The 20,894-nt window shown below is 39.2% G+C and overlaps 1 protein-coding gene across 1 annotated transcript in view; it reads right to left on the minus strand.

Moving 5' to 3' along the window:
- Positions 1–7,545, minus strand: part of LOC108246657 (pituitary adenylate cyclase-activating polypeptide type I receptor) — a 29,713-nt gene extending 22,168 nt beyond the window's left edge. Inside the window, exons 1-2 of the mRNA XM_017434303.3 lie at positions 7,206–7,545; positions 2,435–2,543 (exon numbers count right to left, since the gene is read on the minus strand). Of these exons, the coding sequence (XP_017289792.1) occupies positions 2,435–2,543; positions 7,206–7,295 (199 nt within the window). The 5' untranslated portion in view covers positions 7,296–7,545. The remainder of the gene's footprint in view (positions 1–2,434; positions 2,544–7,205) is intronic.
- Between the last annotated feature and the right edge of the window lie 13,349 nt (positions 7,546–20,894).

Here is a 20,894-nt window from a genome sequence, read left to right on the forward strand (position 1 = left end):
CTGCAGTAATACTTGAGATTATCCAATGTAAATGGGGAAAAGAGTCCTGTGAAGTAAATCTAAAAAACACAAAACTAAAGAAGTGTTACTGGCATATATTTCCATATTAAACCCTTTGATTACAGCCCCAAGGTGCAGCCTTTAAATTAAAAGCCACAGAACCTCTGAGCTCCAGCATACACCGTAGGAAACCACAGAATCAGATCAATAAGACCCACCTGTGGCTGATTTGAATAGTTAGACAGAAACTGTCCTGCTGATTATCTCAGGGAGGAATATTTTACCTGTACCGCCCTACAGCTGCAAAAAGGTAAAAACTGAGAAGGAAACACAAAAAAGCATTTTAAGTTTCATTTAACCCTTAGATGCATAAGTGGGGTCAAAAATAACCCCGAGGGTTGTTATTTTTCAAAATCTCTGAAATTAAAAGTTTTTACACTACCATATTACAGGTATTCCTCATAAAACATGTTTGTGACTTGAAGCAATTTGAATTTTTAATTTTTTTTTATACATTTTAAGGAAATTGCAGTTTTTGTGTCACTACCCCAGTTTTTCATAAGTGGGGTCAAAAATGACCCCAAGCATTTTCTATAGAATCTCAAGGGTTTGCTTTGGAAATCTTTGATTTTTACCAACTGTGACTGTCAGGATACATTTTCTGTCCCATTTACACATCTGATGCCTGCAGTCTCACCACCAGGATGTCAGTTTGACACAGCAGCATACATGTAAGTATTATCTTCATTTATCAACTCCATGACTTGTATGTGATAGAGTATCATGTTGGTCAACAAAGTAGATACTAGTTAGCTAACTACAAAAAAATGTAGTAGTAATGTTAGTACTCTGTTAGCTGTCTTACTAAGCTAGCTAACATTACACTGTCTTAGTAAGCCACTGTATTTGTTGTGTAGAGACTCACTGTATTCATAATTCCTTGTAACAAAAGCTAACCTGTTAGGTAACCTGTTATATGATTATTGAATATTGATTGGTGTGTGTGCGTATGTACACAAATGCATGTCTGTGCCTTTACTTACATATAAATGCACAGACATCTACTTAGCTAAATATTGATTTATAATTTTGTGTGTCATTCAAACATAGTCTGTTTTATGTTTTCTCATCTAGACTATCATGGCTACTTGGAGGCCAGCTAGGATACCTGAAGACCTTGCTCGATATATGATCCTGAACAGATGGGATGAAGAGTCCATCGGTGGGCTTGACAGGATCTGACATCTCAGATATAGAGGATACAGATTATTGTCCACCTGGACATGTCAGGCTGTCTGGGAACCAACCTGCCCCTGCTGAACAAGATCAGCCAGACACTGAGAAGTCCTCTGAGTCCTCAGAAGAGGAAATGGATATTGTGTCCAACAGAATGAGCCGCAAGGACTCTTACTGGGCAGAGTGACCTCCCACTCAGGCTAAGATACCAAGCCACAATTTACTGAGAAGTTGGTCAGGGCCTGCACCTGGGTTTAGCACCATCTCTCCAATAGATGCATTGAAGCTGTTTATCACTGATAGTGATCTGCGACATTTCCTCACAGAGGATGGTAATGGTCACAGGCAAAAGCAAACAGTTTGTGACCAGTTTAACCAAGGGTTAAAGTTGTCAAAATAACACAGAGAACAAAACAAAACACAGCAAGCTGAGTAATTAAGTAATTCACATTGTTTATTAGGAGGAACTACTTTGTGAGGCGGACGACTGCACCTGCAAATAAATCAAATCACCTTTATTTATAGAACACGCCTGAAACAACCGAAGTTTATCAAAATGCTGCACAGTAAAACTATAAAATAGTTAAACTAGAGGAATTACATTTTCTGGTGAAATGAGAGAGTGAATGCTGAGAGCTGAAGGAGCCAAAACTGAGTTGTTGTAGCTAAAAGAAGCAGAACATTAGCTGAAAGCTAACAGATCCAGCAGCTGAAGCAGATTTCAAAGAAAACAATGTTTTAAAAGAACTGAAGAGATGTTCGTGTACTTCTGAGGGGGGGAAATATTTGTAAACTAAGTTAAATATTTTAAAAAATATAAAAATGACAAAAAGCAAAAGTCACAGCGGCCATCTCCTGAACGAGCTGAACGTTTTCATACAGGAGCGGCTAAAATAGCAGAAATAATTAGATTGTAAAAAACGTGCAAAACGAGCAGCCGAGAACATAAAACAAAGAAAATCACTAAGAAATCTAAAAATAAATTCACTTCTGACTATAAAGTGTCATATAGGACCAAAATGTGTCAATTTATTTATAATAATCTATTCTAAAACCTGCGAAAACGTCTGTTTTCATGTCTGTAATCCCAGCAGAAGCCACATTAATGAATCTTTGTTAAAGACCTGATGCTTTTCTGACATCGCAGCACTTTTCTGCAACCAGCACTCCTGCAGAAACCGGGATTGAAGCTCCTTGCCTGTCTTAGAGGAGCGGTTGTTTTCCTCCTGCTGAAGAACCTGGTTGCAGTCTTCCTCAGCCTTCATGTGCTGCAGCACCAGAGCGCAGTCTGGGTGGATGGCCTCCGCCTGAAAAATACCAAAAAAATTAAAAAAAAGACTCTTATCAGTCTGCTGCTTCATACAGCTGGCTCAGATGATACTCCTAAGATAAAAAAAAATCATAATTTTCCCAATAATTGTCTAATAATCTGTCTTCTTGGTGGTCTGTAAACTCAGATTGTTTACAGCCTCAGTGTTTCATATCAGCCCTGCAGGTTTAGAAAACAAGCCCGTTTCGAACAGCAGACAGACTTTTTCCCCTCTGAAGCCATAAAATGAGATATTTTATTGTTTAGTGCAGAGATTCTGGAGTAACTCACATCATGAGGAGGTCTGACAGATGTTTTAATAACTTCAGCAGATGTAGGATAATAAAACCTTCATGTCGGAGACAGAAGGTAAGGGCTTTCAGTGCCATTTCAGCGTGGACTTTAATTATTGTTGCTTAAACGGAAACATTTTTTTTAAAACTCAATTATTATTTTAATGGGGTCATTATCGCAGGGCACCGGTCCCCTCAGGCCATGCATCAGTGGGCCCCCCATCATTTACATCTAATATTTCACGGTGATGCAAAGGACAAGTAATCGTAAGGCGTCTGACGTCACGACTGAGCCCCCGTGTCTCAGCCCGTTAATGATTTCATTTACGGCCGGAACAAATCACTTGTTTCATTACGGCTCAGAGAGAAAATGTATTTCTGCCCGGTTAAATGGCTTCCACTTCGGTAAGATGAGTTCGATGTTTGACTTAGAGCCAGTAATTTAGATTGTATCGCTGATCAGCCTAACTTAGCTCAACAAAAACTCATGAGCACGTGGCTTCTCCTTGGACCCAGAAGGTTCGGCTACAAAAAGCATGACATGGAGCCCTTTTCATTCACAAAGGAGCCATGTTGGATTGTTGCGGTCTCAGAAACTCCATCGTAGGAGTTGAAACTGTCCCTGTGTCAGGATTTGGGTTTTGTCATTTTTTCTTTGAGATTTCTTTTGTATTTAGGGTTATTGTTTTCATGTTTTGTCTTTGTATTGTTTCTGCCTCTTGTGTTCTGTCATCATTCACTTCTCTGTTTATCTCATCTTCCTGCCACGCCCATCTTCACCTGTTGCTTGTTGTAATCACTCACCTTTGTTTTTCTTTATTCTTTAGTTTAATAAATTAGTTTTTTTAATGATGAGTCTGGGTTCGCCTCCTTCTCCACCCCTCTTGACAACCTGACGCTGTTGGCTCAGGTATAGGCTCAGGTTTAGGCTTCTAAACAACCTGTTTACTCCACGAAAGGTGTTACTGTCTGTTTGTTTGCCTGTTAGCAAAATATCTCATGAACCAGTGAAAGGACTTTAATGTAATCACCACATGTAAATTTAGAGCTAATCAACGTTTGAGTCTACCCAATCCAAGGTGACAAAAACGTCACAGAAACGTCTCTAACTCAGTAAGTTTTACAGACGCTGAACTCAAACTGGGTGTGGTAGTAGCTGAGGGTCATTCACAACAAGGGTGATAACAGGAGATTCATGTGTTTGATATTTTCTGGTGTCTTCCCTGTTTATTTTTGGGAACAGAAGTGGTGACATAACAAAGCAGACCATCTGTGTGGCCGAAGCTCCAGAGGTTGGTCGGTTGCCATTCAGCCGAAAGGTCGCCACTTCGATCCTCGCTTTCCCCAGACATCATGTGGAAGCGAGCAAAAGCATCATCTCCAGTTCTGTTTTCAGGCAAAAGCGTCAGCTAAATAAACCTAACATTAGATCATTTTCTTTAACATTCCTTGTAGCTTGTCCCCTAAAAACAAATCAATCGACGTGAACAAAACACCCGTCATGAAAAGTTCGCTGACGGGATGTAAAAATAAATTCCAGCATTTTTCTTTTTTATTTTTTTTTTCATTTTGGCCTCTCTGCTCCGACTACCTGTGGCCTTTAGAATTGATTTGAAGGTTCTGCGGCTCGTTTTGAAGAAAGAAGAAGAGGCAGGACTCGCCTCGGGGCTGCAGACAGAAGGCTGTGGGTAATTTGATGTCAGGGTTCAAAAGCTTTGGACGAGTCTTCAGGAGGAAATCAGAGCAGAAACCTCTCAGTGTGACTACATATATATATATATATATATATATATATATATTTAAATACACACGACAAACTTAATTTATCTGTTTCACTCTGGAGGATTTCACTGAGTAATCCTCTTAAAGGAAAATATCAAAGGTGTGGACATCAGAGGATGGATTTTTTTTTTGCAAGAATCTTTTATTTTTAAATGTCAAAATATTACAAAAAGGTAAGAAATAGAAAAATATTGGGTGTAAATGGGTGACAGCTTTTAGAAAGGGACTAAAGAGCATCAATAAAAGCTTTCAGGAGGAGAAAGGACATGAACGAAAACAGCCATAAAAGTAAAATATTCTTCAGGCTGCATTATCTGCATTATTTGAATTTCCAACCAGTATATTTTCAGAGAAGTGGGAGAAAATATTAATGATTTCTCTTTGCAGCAGCGTGAGCGTCTGATGTTAATTGAGCCACAAGAGAAGCTGGTTTTCTTTCTTTATTTGTTTAATAAATGGTTAGGACGTGTGTGTGTGTGTTTATTTATGGTCGCTCATGAGGGCAGGTGTGAACACCAGGAAAGTTTTTGTGTATAAAAGACGTCAGAAACTGAATAAATCCAGAGAAAATTGGACTAAAACGAGTCCTTCATCTAAAGAATAATGACCCTCATTCAAAGGATTCTGCAGGAGAACAAGACAAAGTAAAAGACATCATTCGTCTCTGAACTTAGCCCATTCAAAGCATTTATTTAGGATTTTGAAAATATAATCTATACTTTAAAAGGTTTGTGTGTTTTGGACAGTCTTTTACTGTAATGCAGGCAGCAACGATTCAGTGAAATATTCAGCAAATTAATGGAAAAGTTCCCAGAAACAAAGTTTAAAAAGTAACTATCAAACAGGAAACTTAACAAAATGTTTCACTATAAGACTCACACTAAAACATCAAATTAACAACAAAAAATTATTACTGTAAATACAAATACAGTAGTGACGCTGTAAAGTAAAACAGAGTAATGGTATCATAAATTATAACTCAGTATGTAAGCTGGAAATTAAATACAGCACTGATGAAGTTGTAGTACTGTAAAACAGAAATGTACTGTAAGTTTTAAAATAGTTTTATAGTTTAAATTTTTAAAACCGTACTAATACAGCCTTTTACAATGCAGTAATGATACTTTAACTGTAAATAGAGCAATGGTACTGTAAATTATAATTTGTAAATGTTTTTACAGAGACTTACTGACTTTTTTCTTGTAAATAAGTGAATATTTCCCCTATAAAACCCTCAGATTTATGTTGTTGCAGCTGGGATGGACGGACTCTGCTGTGGCCACACTGAGATCGTTTCTCACACAGGGACGGCCCAGAAAAGGACTTCTTTTTTTATTTTTTGTTGCTCCTATCGGTCATTTCCTGATTTCCTTTCACAGGCAGCGATCACCATGTTGAATTACCCCATGAAGACCCGCATTATCTCCCAGATGTATCAGTTAAAAACAAAGACAAAGATCATCTGAAACATTAATCTCTTAAGGCTACACAGTTGAGTTCTCATGTTCTCAAACTCAAACAACGTCTGTCTCTTTCAGGTCATGTAACTTACAACATTTTACAAAAAAATAAAACCTTATAAACTATAAGAACAGGTTGCTAAACATCTGACATGCATCCATACAGATGAATAAAGTCCAAAAGGAAAGATTTACATCCCGACCACCAGGAGAACGAGGACTTCCGGTGCTGGAATGGAAACTTTGGATTAGCGTTGGCTAATTTGGCTTGCATTCAGACTTTTCTGTGGTCTTTGAATAACTGTCACTGAGCAGCTTTTCAACAATATAAAGATTGAAATAAACAGAACAAGCAGAAGACATACGTCCAATAAATAACTCCACTGAATCAAACAAAAAGATTCCTCAGCAGCACAAATTAGGAGCTCCTGAAAGTCTTAAACCAGGTTTTTGTTTGTCCTCTGAGGTGTTGGGGGACAAATGGACCAAACCGCTTGGGGGAACATAGTTTTCAGGAGGCATAAATGCATCCTTTTTCTGATATAAAAGGTGGATATGCTGTCTTTTTGTTAAATTGCTCAAAAGTATAGATTCCTCAAATGTCTGGGGGTGGCTGAAGATAAATCTATAGTGGCCCTGGGCACCACTGGCCACTCCCTGGCTCCGCTACTGGTGCAGATGAGCAGAACTGCCACAATTTTCTCCTTAAAATTAAAATGATCAGCTCTATTAGGATTTCATGGTTCATGTCCACGTTACCACCACTTTAAAATCATTGAAATTTAATACAACTCTAGTCTTAGGGTAAAAAAAATATATGCAGGAGGACAAAAAGGCAAGAAGAGCAAACCTGAATAAAGTAAAAGGAGTCATCCATTTGCTTTTCATTCTGAAAAATATATACATAAAGCATCATATTTGGATTTAAAACATATAAATTATGAATTTAATCCTCTTTTACCTCCCATGACAGATGTAAAACTTTTATTTTGTAAATAAGTGTTTTTTTCCCCTGTGAAATATTCAGATTACTGTGGTCACAGCTGGATGGATGCAGGTGAGCAGGAAAAACATTTGACTTCATCTCTGAAGCCATCAGCTCTTTCAGCTTTTCAGTGCACTCACCTGGTACCAAAGCGCGAGGTGCAGGAACAGAACCAGGTGAAAAAAGGGGTCCATCCTGTTGTTACAGCAGCCTCCAGGGAGCAGAAACATGTTTCAGAGTTTGTTTGATTTAAAAAAAAGTTCATGCGGAAACAGCAAGGAGGTGTTCGAACATGGAACCTGTCGACTGAAACTGAATGCCAGCGCGTTTCAATGCGAATTTTCAGTCTCTGGCGACAATCCCTGCACAGTTCAGCTCGGAGGAGGCAGGTCTGTCGGTGTGGGAATCTCTCTGCTGTCCGGTGGCGCGTGAGGATGTCCGCTTGACGCGCGGCGGAGAGCCGGGGCTCGACTGAGCTGGAGGAAGGACTGGAGAGGAGGAGGAGGAGGAGGAGGAGGAGGAGGAGGAGGAGGAGAAAAGACGAGATGAGGAGGAGGAGGAAGTTCAGACTCGGAGCTCAGCTGCGCAGATTCCTCCATCCATCTGTCCAAGGAGGAACCAGACTCTCCTGCAGTCATTTAAAGAGGTTAATTTCTGCTTCTTTTCACTCATTTCCGGTATATTCCTGCCTTCCTGACCTTTTCTAACAAACTAACTTAACAAACTAATTCATTATTTTTAGGCACAGCCACATTTTGTTTCCATTTATTTAATTTGAATCCCTTAAAAATGACCAAAGACATTTAACAAACAAAAAGGAGTATTTTGACCAAACTAAAATACTATAAGTTGAAAAACTGAAGGATGAAGGATCTCGCTGGTCCTGGATCAGATCGTTGATGGATTTTTAAAAATTGTATTTTAAAAGGAGATGACTTTAAAGGTACAAAACCAAAAAGCTTATATTGAACCGCATTGAACCATGAAGTTTGAAAGCGTTAAATAACGTTAATATGCGACTCTGAAACGCGGGTCCACACTCAATGTAAACAAACCACTTCTATCTTCATACGTTACTCAACTTTTCTAACTTTATGATTTGTTTGAGCAGTCTTCATTTTACTAACAATTAGTAAAATCCCCCCTAATTCCAGCTTTAAAAGTCCCTCATGAAGCCTGTAAAAGCTATAAGAACCATAAGAAAATCTGTCTCTTTGGCAGAAAACTTTAAAGTCAGTATCTCTGTTGGCGACAAAGTGTGAACGCCGTTCATGATGGAGTCTCCAAAACGACCCACGAGGGGGAGAGTGCTCAGGTTCCTCACCTGAGTCGCAGGAATTCCCACTGAAAGTCGTCACAGATAGTTCCCGAGCATCTCGAACCCGTTTCAGTTTAGTTTCTGGGAGTCTGAAAGTGCGAGAAAGGGGAGACAACTATTCTGTGACCAACTGAAGACAATAAAGAGGATAAATTGAGACACATCTGAGACATTTTGTGACTAAATTTTCGCAGGAAAGACTCGTGAATGTTGCAGTTGCATAATACACAGACATGTCCACGATTCTAAGTGAAAGTTTGCATATTTTCTTGCAATTCTGTGTCTCTAACGAGTCCCCGGCAGTTGCAGCCCAGTGAGATCCCGTCTTAAAGAACTCAGTCAGGACTCTGGTCCACAGTCCTGGTCCTCCAGGTCCACAGATGAGTCCCTGCTTCTAATGTCATGCTGGACCGGGACTGGGATGACATTAGAATATGACAGACCAATATTTAACATCAAGAGTTTAAAAAGAACATCTGAGGGAGGGAATGAGTCACTCCAGGACTCACCTGGACGTCACAAACGCTCACAAAAAGGTTGAATAATGAAATAAAGATCGAAGCATTCGGCTGAAAAAAAAACAATTTTCATCTGGAGGAAAAAAAGGAGAATTATTCAACACAAAGATCGTCATCTCTCCGGTCAAACAGGGTGATAGGAATGTGATGCTTTGTTTTATATTTGAGCCCGAAAGGCCAGGAAACACTGTCAACACAAACAGAACCATGATGAACGAGGAGTCAGGCAGAAAGAACTGAGCTCTGAACCTTTAAAGAAGCATACAAACAAAATGGTGAAGAATTTGTAAATAAAAACAACAATCTCAACATTTTAGGAGCCAGATTCCAGACTTGAATCACATTTAGACTCGGCGGAGGAAGATGAAGATGAAGAGGAATCATAGAAGTCCCATGAGCCAAATGATAACTGAGGAAATGGAAAAAAAACATAACAGAAATCATTCAAATATGAAGTTTTATTATTGCTTGTAAATTACTGATGCTATTTCCAACTCGAACAAACTGCGTGATCAAATGAAAGTTTGCTATAAATAAAAAGTTCTTGGGATATTGCATATATTTCCGGCCTAAATTCGATTTGAAATCTCATTATTATCAAACTCTGTATAAAATATCAAAGCCACAAATCTGAAAACATGTCACTTAACTTGCTTAATGTGTTTTATCAATAAATGTGGCAGGGAAAAAGTTGCCCTGACAACATTTAAAACCTAAACATGACCTCAGTTCTTCACAATCTGAGAATTAATCTCAAAAATTGAGTTTTTACAGCATTCGTTGGACAAAAACTTCACTTAATGGTGGATTAAACCATCACTGGGAGCCTTCACAGCAAGAAATAACAATTTTCCTTTTGACGGATTAAAAAGCTCAAGTTGTTTAAATATTTCCTGTAAGTCTGAGCTGCAGGACCTTCTCGTGACGGAGCTGATAAAGCCTGTTTGAGTCGGTGTGTGTGTGTGTCGAGTTGAGTGGGTCACATGCCACTGCAGATTGTTCCACAGCTCAGGACACTTCATATAAACAGAGAGGGTAAACAGAAGCTGGCTGTGTGTGGGTTGGAGGCACGTTGCGTGATGGATGATGTGCTGCACGTTTGGCTCCTCCGCCCGACCACCAACGCCGAGCGTCTTGCAGACAGCAGCACCTGGGAGCTGCAGGACATTTCAGGTTAAGTTTGGGATGTAACGGCGTGTCAGAGACGAGCCCACGACGATGCAGCTCGCTCTATGTCACTTCGGTTTTACAAACGCCCTGCAGGAAAGTTGCCTGAACTTTCCTGCAGGGCGTTTGTAAAACAAACTAGCTGGGTTCATTTTTAAAGTTGGGAGTCAAAGCCACAAATTTGATTTTAAGTTTAAATCTAATAAATCACGAAGAACTTTATTTTACAACTGATAAGGCAAAGGACAAGTCTCAGCTACTACCTGTGAGGATTTGAGTTTTTATGTTCCGATTTGTTGTTTTTGTTGAGTTATTGTTTCAGTTTAGTTTCTCCCTCTTCCTGTTTACTGCTACCATTTACTCCTCCCCAGTTGCTACTCCCGGTCTCTTGTCACGCCCACCTCCACCTGCTGTCAATTGTTGTCAACCACCTGTGTCCAATTTCCTCATTACCCTCCATGCTTAAAACTCGGTCACTTACCTCACTACTCTGCTGGATCATTGTTTGCTGTTTGCCCCGCTCTTGGTTCCATTTCGTCACATTCTGCTCCACGCCATGTTACGTGATGTTTGGATTTTCATTCTTATTTTGCTGCCATGTCAGCCCTTTGTTTTTATTTACTTTAGTTTAATAAATTAACTCCTCTTAAGTTTGAGTCTGCACTCTGGGTTCGCCTCCTTCCCCATTTATTACGACACTACCACTCCAGATTTTACCTCAGAATCTGTAAAACTGACGGCTCCACTTTTGTGTCTGCTAAGGTCAGCTGGCTGCAGTGGCCATCTTGATGAATAAGACATATCTAGTTATTTTCCTCTTTGTTTTATAAATGAAACGGAACTCTGTGTCTGTTTCAGTCCTCCCTATGTTTGTGGGAAATGAACGAAGTGAGTAAAACACTTTAAAATGTTTTGAGCGTGTTTCTTGATGTAGACGTGAAACAGATCTGCTCCAACTGTCCTTTTCTGTCACAACTATAAACATTAACATTTTTAACTTCCATGGGACTTTTACCCCGCTGGGGCTGCTAAGCTGTGGTTGGGTGACTGAGCAGTTTCCTGGCAGGTTTATGAGTTATTTCTCATTTGTATTTCTTTAATGATCAATGTTAAATCCTGATGGCTGGAGCAGCAGAGAAATCGTTCTTTCTTTCTGTTTTTTTTTTAAGCAGGCGTTTCCACCTGCAGCACCAGAAATAAAAAGTTTGGAGCATGCTGCGAACATTATTTTTAATCGGCCGTACAAGGATGTAAAAATAACCGAGTGCATGGGTAAAATCTCAAAGAATTTTCTTAACTGTCTCAAAGGAGGCATTAAACAAATATCAGGGTCCTCATCAGGGAGCTGCGGGGTTTTACTGGAGCTGCTTTTCAACTATATTAAGTTAGTTTACCATCTTTTTACTGTGCAAAACTCTTCATCCATTCTGGTAATCGATTAAAGGAGGACTTCCTAAAGCTCTTTCAGAGTTTGTCTTTCACCATTTTTTCCTCTCAGCTTGAGTAAAACACGATATCCTTTAGTTTTTAACTGGACATCTTATGACAGAACAGCGTTAAAGTTTTGGTTTTCCTCGTTAATCTCTGTGTGCCTGCAGGCTGTGAGAAACTCTCAGGCTTCTTAAATGGAAGGACACAGATGATTTTGGATTATAAATTTATTGACTGCTTGTTAATTTTTGTTTTTTCCTCAGCTCAGTATTTGCAGTTAGATGCTGATGTTGGCATCAGTTGTTTCTTTTAAATATTTGTTTTATTTCAATACAGATTTTTTTTTATAGGTTCATTTAGGTTTTGCAACTGCAGCCTTCTGTGCTGCTCATGAACTTATCTGTTCAAATGGAACATTTGAAATGTGGAAAAGAAAATATTTTTCCTGGGCATTCATCAGCGCCGTGAGCCACTGAAGTGATGTTGTGTCTGCAGATTTTAGGGAACAGTCCTTTAACCTTTGTCCTACAGCTGACCATGTCCCTGTTTGTCCAGATTTGATCTTTTTGTGGACTGATGCTTCAAAAAACAACATTCCTGTCCTCTGAGTGTGTTTGTGTTGCTGGACACCTGCTGCTTGCAGCTGCATGTCTTTCAGAGATGTCTAAAGGACGTCAAACCAGACGTATCTGATCTTCATCACTGCTTGGATCTGAGGAAGAGCAGCTGTCATGACACCACTGATTAGATATACAACCTCAGTTCTCTGCTGTGCCTCTCAGAAATGCACAGATAAGCTTTGTTTTGGTTGTTGCTCAGTCAATCACAATAAAACTAGGTGATATCATTAGCTGATGAGCACAAATGAAAGCAATTTTTTCGCGGTTTTTCACTATCAGCAGCGTGAAGATGAACATTTCCCACCATTCTGTGTTTTTATTTTAGTCTCAGGAAGGAGAGTAAAACTTATAGCTAAACATTTCTCAGAAAGAGAACAAAATTAAACCCATTTTATTTTAATTACTGCTAAAGAAACAACAAGCAGATAAGGATTTAAAGCTTTCTCTTAGGATCATTTTAAACTAACAAAGCACCTTTGTCTTTAACATTTTAAACTTTTCTGAAATGAGCATATAGTAATAAACTACAGGGTATAGACTGAACTATGTTTTTACTGTTTTTAGTCCCACACAAAGACAGAATGTTACAGATGAGGGACATTTGTGGCAAAAATTAACAGTGAAAAGTCCCACAGAGCTTTTTCTGCACTGCTGTGTTGTTATTAGTTAGATCTTTCTTCAACTGTCTTCTTGGGAGAAACAGAAAGATTGATAATTGTCAGTGTGACTTCAGGATATTTGTTGGGGACGACTCTCAGCTACTGGCTGAGTTACAGCCTTGTTTTTTGTGTTTGCTAAGGTCGGTTAGCTGTGGCAGCCATCTTGACTCCGAAGATGGATCAGTCATGTTCATCCGATGATTACGTTCTGACAGTTTCATTAAAGTCCGTCCAGTGGTTCGAGAAATATTTTGCTAACAGACAGACGAGCACGTGCAGTTAACATGATTACCCGCCTTTCATGCCAGCGAGAAATAATTACAACTTTTAAACGTGCACACAAGACAAGTCAAAGTGAAATACTTGAAGGAATTATGTTAAAAAGGAAAAAAAATAAAAGAATCCCATCAAAAACTGTGCATCTCATGAAAAGAAACATTAAGAAATAACTCATAACCAATAAAATAAATGGATAAACTAAGAAAACTAAACTTTCACCTTTATAGGAAAGTGCCAGCAAGCAATGTTTTCAGTCCTGACTTAAAGGAACCAACAGCTTCTGCACGTCTCAGGTTTTCAGGTTGCAGAGTTTAGGAGCAAAGAAACTAAATTCTGCCCCTCCTGGTTCAGTTCTGGTCCTGGGAACTTGGAGTAAACCTGTTCCTAATCACCTGAGGGGTGGTTCATACCTGACCCGTAACACTCGGTTCAGTCTCAGCAGAACAGAAGAAACCCTCTGCTCATTTTCCTGCACTCACACGTGTATCCACAGCATCTGAGATATCTGTGATTACAGAGCGTAGATATCTGACCACTGCTGATTTTGATGAACATCTCATCCTCTCTCAGGACGGGGTAACCTTCAGACTCCCGTCTGAATTTATGGGGAGATATTTTCAGACGGTGATTTGAACAGTGATCCACTGAGACTCAAGATTACAGAACATTTAATATTTTATATCGCTTGTAGGTCAGATGAGCTCTTAAATAAACTCTTGGAAGGACTTTCTTGGAATGAGCTCTGCTAATTTTACATTTCGTCCTTGGTTGGCTTTTATTTATGTTCTTTTTGTTCTCGAGCCTTGCTAATTCAAGTAGTCCAATCAGTTTAAGTGTTTTTAAACTGTTTAATGAGCAAACATTGACAAAAGGAATAACCATTTTAACCACACAAACCCTGACATTTCCCTTGTATTTGTATTAGAGGAATTCAGATTTTATTTTGCATGTACAGCTCGTCCTGAGCAGCGGAGACAGTCAGTGAGAATGTGAGTCTGTGTTTTGAAGGTCAGATTTAATTGTATCGCAAAGAGAGACAGAGAGGAGGATCCAGTCATCTTTCCTGTTCTCACGTCTGACCTGGACAGTAATGGCTGATGTGGGCAGCGTTGGTGGTAAAGTGGACAAAAGGCGGATTTGCGGGAAATGAGCCTGGGTGGGTGTGTTCAGCTGACGAGCCATGAAGGAGCCTGGAAATCAGAAAAGTATTTGCCTGTTTTATGCCTTGGATGCAACAGAAATCATAAAACTAAAAGGTTGTAGTTTCTGTTTAAATTAGTTGGACCCCTCATTGAAACAAAACTTTGTTCCAACTTTCCAGCATTTATTCAGTCTAAATTCAGTCTTTAAAGGGAACAAACAGCCACTGGGTAGTGTGGTGAGGTTATGAGCTCCACGCTGAACATGGAGCAGAGAAAGGAAAGGCGAGAGCTTTCTGAGGAGCTTTCAGTGAGGAGGACCGGCTCCCCCCGGATGACAGAGCTCCTCAGTTTATCTCCAAGGCTGAGGAATCTCATTTCAAATATTATTCTCTCAGCCATGACCTACATCTCATTGGTAGGATGGACCAGAGAGCTTCTTTAGCTGAGCTTCTGTTAGTATTTTGTTTTCTTACTTCCTGCCTCAATGATCTGGAAAGCCAACATGATGAGAACCTCAGTAGTTAAAAGGAAAATATTGCTGAAACCATAAATCATCATCATCATCTTCAGTTCCGATGACGTTAGACAGAGTCGTATATTAGTCAAGCAGCATTTTACTGCCTAATTGTAAAATTAATAAGTTAAAATGATAAATTCTGATGTGAAACTTTGCTGAAGTATTTAAATAATTATGGTTCAATGTTTATCTTGGAGATAAAAACATTAATAAAAACATACAACCTTCCTGCTTTTCTGCTCATTTATGGCTCAGGTTTTAGAAACCTAACGAGGCTCCAGCTCCTCCTGGCTGGTTTGGCTGAGAGGTTTCAGATTGGACACAACTATAAAGTCATCTTAAACTGTGTGTCCTGATCTCCTCTGTTTGCTCGTTGCTCCTTTAAAGCTTTTTGCACAATAACAGCTGCTATAGAGTTTCAGATGACTCAGCTTAATCAGATAAATGAGACGTGTGGTGAACATTTCCTCTCCTTCTGATGATGTTGTCTTAATTGAACACTTGAAGCTCTGCATTTATCATCATTATCTCTGAACTGCACTGGTTACGTTCTTATTATTAGGGTGGCTGCCGTTTGTTAAGATGACTTGGAAAGGCTGATTATATGTTGATGTACATCTCAGCTCGTCTCATGACATCTGGGGTTTTCATGTTGAGGTTGGAGGATTTCTGTCATCTCATCAGGATTTCTTAAAATTAGAATTGTTCTGGTGAGAAATAAGAAATAGATTTTATTACGCTCTATGTTTTAATCACGCTGGAGGTTTGCGATCTCTGAGTGCTTCTAAAAAATTGTGGTGTAGCTTTAGAAGAGTTTGAGATGATTTGATGCTTTTAAGCACCAGGATTGGGAATAATCCAGAGAAAGCATTTTTTAGACCAAGTGTGATAGGAGTTTGTTTTGAAAAAGGGGGTTTAGTTTCTTGGTTTGTGCGTGATGGGAATAAGGAACCATAACATTAATGTTCCTGTGAGACACTTTAAAGGAGAAGAAGAAGCTGCTTATTAAAGTAAATAATCAAACTCTTAATTTATAGAACAAATCCCAACAAATGTTGAGTCTTTATTAAAAGAACAGGGCTTCAAATACAAACAGATAAACTAATTTATCCCTGCAGGATGGTTTGGTTTGATCTTTGTGACCAAATGAGAAGTTCAGGTCCTTTTTTTAAAAAAAAAAAATATTTCTTTAATTAGTTATGTCACTTTTGCTTTGAGGTGTTTCCGTTTAAATGGCGTCCAAATCCACTCTGATATTTTACATTTAGGCAGAAACTAAAAAAAATATCTGTTCAGTTGGAGAAACACATTATTGAGCAGTTTGTGGTTCATTTTATTCCTTTCAAATGTCCATCTAACTGATGTGAACACATCTCCAACTGACAATACATTTTTTACACCTGCAGAATTTTTATTACCTGCACACCTGGATGAAATTTAACCAAACTCTGAAAGAATTCATTGGCTGCCCATCTTCCTGGAGTCACATGAACATGGATCTAACGCAGTGAATTTTGCAGATATTAAGCTGAAGTTTAGCTGCATTAGATCACAAATTATGTTATCTTCAAGGTTTGACCAAAACTGCTCTACCTGAACTAGTTCTCTGCAAAACAATCTTAGTTTCAAACATGAAAGGCGGCGGGCGATATGCATTTATTCAAGGATTCTAGGCCTTCAATATATAAGAAGAAGGAGGTTAGTGTCCTGTTACATGAAATGTGTGCTCACATGCTGATTAAGGATCTCAAAATGACTCCACAGTTACTACAGGATGTTTTTGTTAATGAGATTAGCAGTATAAAATCATATTTAAGTGTGGTTTTTTTGGCTCCACTTTCATATAAAGGCACAAGAAGTAAAACATTTATTGTGTTTATGTTGTCTGAACCAAAGCGGTGGGTTAAATAACATTGCTATCCTGGGAACCTCATCACAGCGTTTCTGAGAACTTCAAACTCATTTTGGTTCAATTATTACACTTTCAGATTATTCTGCAGTCTCTGCAGAGGTTTGCTCTCCATAAATGCTTTCTGCATTACAAGTTAACATTTGGCAGATGCCACAAGTGAGAGTTGTTTTTGTTCTAGATTTCACCCAATTAGAAGTTTATGGCATCCATGAATCCTTGTTGGAAACACGACTGAAGCTTTAGGTCCATCAGAGCGCTGGAATTAAGGTTGCAAATCAGTGGGTGCAGCATCCACATGACACATTAAGTAGGAGATTAAGAGAAAGTCACCAGCTGCACTAAAAACCTGCAGCCTGGTGGGAATTGATCAGCGATTTCTCAGTAAAAGCCACGTCTCATGGCCCCATTAAGAGTAAACTCATCTCTCTGTTTATTGAAACGGATAAATCAACTGCAGCCCCCATGGGCGACTTCTCCCTGAGCACACAGACACAACATTTATTATTATTACTTATCACCATCAGGTTTCAGCTTCCTTTACCACATCTTTTAGTCCGTCAGATACTTTCCTTTATTAGCCGGCTTGGCTCTCGTCACACGTGGCTGGTGTGGGGGGTTTGAACAGGGACAACAAAACACTCTGGGAGAGTTTTTGAAACTGCAAATGAGAGAGCATTAACCTTTCCAGAGCTTAATTATGTAGATGAAACGCTGGGCAGCCGGTGGAGTTCATATGGTCATGATGAATTCAGATGAGGATCCTGCAGGTGCTGACAGACAAATATCTAAAGATCACATCCAGAGTCGTGAATTAATGCCACCTTCGGCAGACGCAAAGCACAGAAACCCCTCACAAACTCTGTATTAGAGCAACACGCCTGCTTTAATGACATGTTTATGAGTGTTAATGCTGCTAAGTCGCTGAAAGTCATAATTCTTGTGGAGAGGTGAGGACAACAAAAGCCTCTCTTCTCGTGGGAGAAGAGGAACTTTTGGTGACTTGATTAAACACGGAGCAGAATATACAATAAATACTTTAATAAATTTAAGCAAATGATTTATTGTGTGAACGCTTACTCAACCTTCACATTATTTTTTGTCCTGTTTCTTTTGTACATTTTTTTGCCATTTTAAACATTCACATATCCAAAACGCCCAGCTCGATCAGGAATAGGGTGCTATGACTTTTATTACTTTTTAAATATTTAACTTTTATTTAAATTAAATAATCCCTACATATTACTCTTATTTTGTCATCTTCCGCTCCTATTAGCTATCGTTTTTCTACTTTGAGCCATTAGCTACAGCTTTTAGCTACCACTTTAGTTTTCATCTATGGTTTGGCTATTTTAGCTTTTACCTATGATGTTGCTAAATTCAGGTTTTATTTGGTGTTTTGCTCGTTTTACCTTTTAGCTGCCTTGCTGCTTTTTTACTTTTTAGCTACCCTTTAGTTCCCGTTCTGCTGTTTTTTTATTTGGTTCTGCTCCCTTTGGCTTCTGTTGTTCTTGTTTTCACTTTAACGACCCAGTTTCATCTTCTTCACTCAGCGTTATACTGGACTAAACATTACATTAGAAAAGACACAATCATCTAAACCTGAAGAAGACTGATGACAGGACGACGTCGCTGACAGCTTCCTGACAGCACGCTGCAGAGAACAAAATGTTCAGATCAAACCGGTCAGATAAGATGTAAACTCAGGGTAGAAACAAAGTGCCTTGCAAAAGTATTCAATCCCTTGGATGTCATAAATCAGTCTTGATCGCAATAAATTTGCCCTTTTTTTAACAAAAAGTATATATAAAAGAATAAAACCTGTGTCAAAGAGAAACTAAATTTCTACAGAGGAAAATCAATTAAATTAAAATGTATGATATAAAGTAAGTAGTTGCATAAATATCCACCCCCTTTAGTTCAACTCTGAGAAAGGATTATTGAAAATTACAAGTCAGGGGATGGATACAAAAGGATCTCCAAGGCCTTAAACACCCCCAGGGGTTCTGTTAAATTCATCATGAAGAAATGGGAGGACTATGGGACATGTTTAAATCTACCAGGAGCAGACTGTCCTCACAAACTGAGTGGCCGTGAAGAAGGAGGACAATGAGAGAAGACACCAGGACACCTGGCAGCTCTGAAGGAGCTCCGAGCTTCAGCAGGTGAGCTGGGAGAGACTTGAAACACCTCCCCCTACAATACCTGCTGTCCGGGTTCTTCACCAGTCTGAGGGGCGAACAGAAAACCAGTTAAAAAAAAAAACTATTAAATGTTGGCACGAGTCTCTGAACGGTTTATACAAACTCAATTCGAGACAGGTGCAGACGTCTCAGAGGTACAGAAATCAAACGGTTGAGCAGCAAAATATTACGTTAAGGTACCATCCCTTCTTCTAAAGGCCAGTTTCATTCGTTTATTTATTTATTTTTAATTTCTGGTTATTTTAGAGACCTTTGTGGGGTTTTTATTATTTAATGAAAGGGAACCAACAAATTTATCTGCACCAGTAAATTAAACCTTTTTCCTCTCAGTAATTTGTGAGTCAGATTTGGACTTTTATTTAGTGATTTGATGTGTTTTTTTTCTCTCTTTCTTTGTATTGAAATGAAACCAAAAATGATAAACTTTGTTCATTTCTTTGTAACTTAGTAAACTTACAAAGAAAAAGGGGAAATTTGTTATTTCCCCGCCTGTATCATTTTGGAGCATCTTCGGTTTGCTTAAAGAAATCCAGATGTTTGGGTTCCAGCTTCTTCCTGCGGAGTTCTTCTTATGGGTCCACTTTTGTTAAGAACTGTGACATGTGGTCTGAAAACAGGAAGAGGTTTAATAAAATGGGGTTTGAAGCATCTACTGTTATGAGATTAAGGCTGAAACAAAAACAAGAAAGGATAATTGATTAATTAACAAACCTCATTAATGGGAAGCTCTGAAACGATCATCACAGTTAGATCTATTGAGGAGGAGACAACAAAAGCAAATTTTTGGTGTTTTTTCTTTTATAGAATAGTGTTTCTTGGACAGCATAACTTCAGATTGTTTTGTTTGCCAAATTGCAAATGTCAAGTTGATGAAGAAGTCGGTCTGCTGCTTTGGCCTCTGTGTGCTTTATTACTGTGACTTTATCTTCTGTCAACAAAGCCAGCAGTGGATCAACTTTATTGCTCAAAACAAACACAACTCCTCCCTTTATGTAAACATGCACATGCAGGATCAGTTGTTTTCTGAATAACAGTGAATATGCTGAGCATGTTGAATGAAAGGGAGGCTGTTTTCTGCTACTGCAAGGCCTCGTGTTAGGACTCAAGGCTCTGGTCTGCGTCCCGGAGTGGATAAAAGAGCCCGACTCATCACAAAACTCAGCGCTCCTCTCTAACGCAGAGGTCACTCAGAGACCAGAGACAGCAGGATCAAAAGCGCCCAGAAACAAGACAAATATTCAGCCAGGCATCGTTTGAAAGAAATATGAGGTGGAGGGAGAAAGAGCTGACAAGCCTGTGCACTTTAAAGGAAGAGAAGCTTTTGTGCATTCAGGCCATGTCGTGTTGGAGTGTGAGAGAAGCTGGGCTGATCACGTTGAGCTCGGGGTGATGCTTTAAAGCAGTGTTTTGTTCGATGTAAGTGTAGCAGACGTTTTACATCTCAGCGAGGATGCAAAGTCTTTGAGGAGCACTAACAGTCAATTTTCTATTTTGTTTTCTGATGGAAACACTAAGTGAGCATTAAAATGTGTGTGCAGACACAAGGCTGAGCAATAAAGACAAGCAATGAGAGCTCCACTAATCTGCTGCATGAGAGAAATCACTTTGAAATGAAAACTGGGTTTTTTTTTAAGCACACTGGGAGAAAATGTTTTTTAATCAGCAAAATATCCCCTCCTAGTGGAGCCTCGGCTCTCAGAGCGTGCTCAGGCTCGACGTGGAGCCAATTTTCCGCTCGGCGTGAGTAAAGACGTGGGGATGCAAGTTGGCCTTTGGGAGACGGGAGGGAGAAAGAATTCTGCTCTCGCATCAAATTTAAAGAAAACACAAAGGATGAAAAAAAAAGACCCCGGAGCTGTTTCAGAGATCACTGTGTGGTGCTGAATCAGACTTTGCCCCAGAAAGCAGCATGAACATATGGGCACATTTAAAAAAACAAGTTTTGACTTCTTATTTTTTATCAAAACAAACATGAAGAGACCGATAATCCCTGGTTAAATGGTCACCGGGATATTAGAAGTGCCTGATAATATCAGACATTGAAAACCTAAAATATTATTTGCAT

The sequence above is a fragment of the Kryptolebias marmoratus genome, linkage group LG18 (genome assembly GCF_001649575.2).
Source record: "Kryptolebias marmoratus isolate JLee-2015 linkage group LG18, ASM164957v2, whole genome shotgun sequence".
NCBI lineage: Eukaryota > Metazoa > Chordata > Actinopteri > Cyprinodontiformes > Rivulidae > Kryptolebias > Kryptolebias marmoratus.